Consider the following 2,124-nt stretch of genomic DNA (forward strand, 5'->3'; position numbering starts at 1 on the left):
CTGCAGGTGCAGAGCTCTCCCTGGGCAGAAGGCCCCTGTACAGAGCCCTCTGGGGAACCAGCTCCTGCCTTTGCTCCTGCCTTCCCTGGGGATGGCCAGGAGGGACCCGGCACCAAGACGGAGGAGCCCAGGACCGTGCCCTGTGGGAACTCTCCCTGTGAACCATGTGACCAGATCCTCTGAGGCCCAGTGTGTCCCCTGCCAGCACCTGGGCTTGGAGCCATAGATGTGCTGTGTCACCCAGGCCAGCCCTTGCCTTCTGGGTCCCTCTGCCCTGGGAGTGGCACTGACCACTTTTACTTGTAATGATCACCGGACTGTGAGGACCCTGGTTACAGCTGTGGGCAGCTTGTGGATCCCGCACTTGCGAACTTATGTTCGTCTTCCCGGATTCTTCTCCCACCTCCCACCCTGGGCCTAAGGACCCCTCCTGTGGTTCCTGACCACAGAGTCCCGCCAGGGGGGCAGGCAGCAGCCCTGGGTGCCTCCTGAAACAGACACCCCACACTAGTGGCCCGGAAGACTGCTCTGGAGAGTGAGGCAGGGGACACCAGACGCAAACCCAGGGGTGTTACCAAGGCTGAGCCAAGTGCTGGCGGGGCCCAGGTCCATCCCGGAACTCAGCAGGCAGGGAAGGGTCTGGAGAGGGTGTCACCTCTTCCCCACCAGGACATCTGGGAAGGAGCTGTCCCGCCTCTGACCCAGGGCCCGTACAGGACACCCCCACATTCCCAGGCTACCACGGGGCAGGGAGGCTGCTGGGATCCATCACTCCTCCAGCCTCAGGGGAGCCTACCACCGCCTCAGGCCGTGAGGCCCCTGCAGACCCAGCCCCACAGCAGCACAGAAGTTACCTTAGTGAGAACGGGGATGCAGTGAGCCAGAGCCCGGTGGGGTCTCCATAGGGTTTGCTGTCCTTACACGTACTGAAGACTCTGGGTCATGATCCAGCTTGGAAACCAGACATGGTTTCTCCCTGGACAGGGAGAAGAGGGGGTCCTCCACGTCCCTGCCAGCCTCCTCCAGGCCCAGCCATTCTAGAAGCCGCACTCAGGAGGAGTGGACACGGAGCCCGTTCCTGTGCCCTAGCATGGCACAGACAGAAGCCACCACCTCTGCAGGGAAACCAAGTGTATTGGGAACTTCTCTGTGAAAGTCGGGAATGCATGGCGGCTGTGATCACCCAGGCAGGACAGGCTTAACGTGTAGGTGTCAGTTTTATTTGAGTAGAACCCCGTCTCCCCCAGGAGACGTGCAAGAAGCCTTCTCTGGTTCAGGAGGCAAGACACCTCGTGTAGACCTCAGTTCCTGCGGCCGCGGATGGGGCCACTCGAGGCGCTTGCCACGTGTGGCCTGTGGTGGTGGGGGCCAGCTGGGGACACAGGCTCCCGGGGAGGTGGGGCCCATCTGCTGTCTCTGTCTCTGATGTTGCTGTTTTTGACAGGACAGTGGTGGCCCCTGGGGGTGGCTTTGGGGCTGCAGGCCAGAGCTCTCATCTCTCTGCTATGTTCCTGGTGGCAGTGACCCCTGTGGCCACAGGAAGGCACATTCTCCTGAGCATGGAGGTCACCTTTGTGGCGACTGACCTCTGAGGGACCACGTCCCCACGGAAGCCCCAGTTTGTCCACCAGGATTTGCCTCACACCTCTGCTGATGGTCCAGGCTTCATCAACCATGCAGTCCGTAAACAGCCTTGCTGGGCCAGACCCCCAGCTCTGGACAGCATCTGCCCCAGGCTTGCCTTTCTCCAGGACGTCTTCCCACCCTGCGCCTGTTTTCCTGGGGTGTAGACCCTGTGGATGGTGACCGATCTTTCTCCGGAAGTGGCTTTCTGGTGGCGTCTCTCCCTTCTCCGGCTGACGCTGGTTGTATTTCCTTTCTTCTTTGTCTCCTATTTCCCTGGCGTGAGCAGAGTGGCTCCTCCCACTGGCTTCAGAGGTCCTTGGTCCCTTGGAGCCGTGTCCCTGCTCCCCTGGTCTGGGTCTCCTGCGGGCCTCGCCCTTGTCCGCAGAGCCCAGAGTCTTCTGACTCTTCTGTGGGGCCTTTGCTTTCGGGCTCCCAGGCTCCTGCTGCCGTGGGCTGTCCCCTCCCTTCCATAGGAGGGCCCATGGCCCCTGGGAAGCC

General features: G+C 61.6%; 1 protein-coding gene across 1 annotated transcript; it reads right to left on the reverse strand.

Annotated features, from left to right (window-relative positions):
* Positions 1 to 1,205: 1,205 nt before the first annotated feature.
* On the reverse strand, positions 1,206 to 2,120 carry LOC108524956 (spermatogenesis-associated protein 31E1-like; the record flags this gene model as incomplete). Its single annotated transcript, XM_017866032.1, has 1 exon — positions 1,206 to 2,120. A coding segment is annotated over one exon (819 nt), but the record flags the coding sequence as incomplete, so codon positions are not given.
* Positions 2,121 to 2,124: the final 4 nt, after the last annotated feature.

The sequence above is a fragment of the Rhinopithecus bieti genome, unplaced genomic scaffold (genome assembly GCF_001698545.2).
Source record: "Rhinopithecus bieti isolate Rb0 unplaced genomic scaffold, ASM169854v2 repeat_35710, whole genome shotgun sequence".
Classification (NCBI taxonomy): domain Eukaryota; kingdom Metazoa; phylum Chordata; class Mammalia; order Primates; family Cercopithecidae; genus Rhinopithecus; species Rhinopithecus bieti.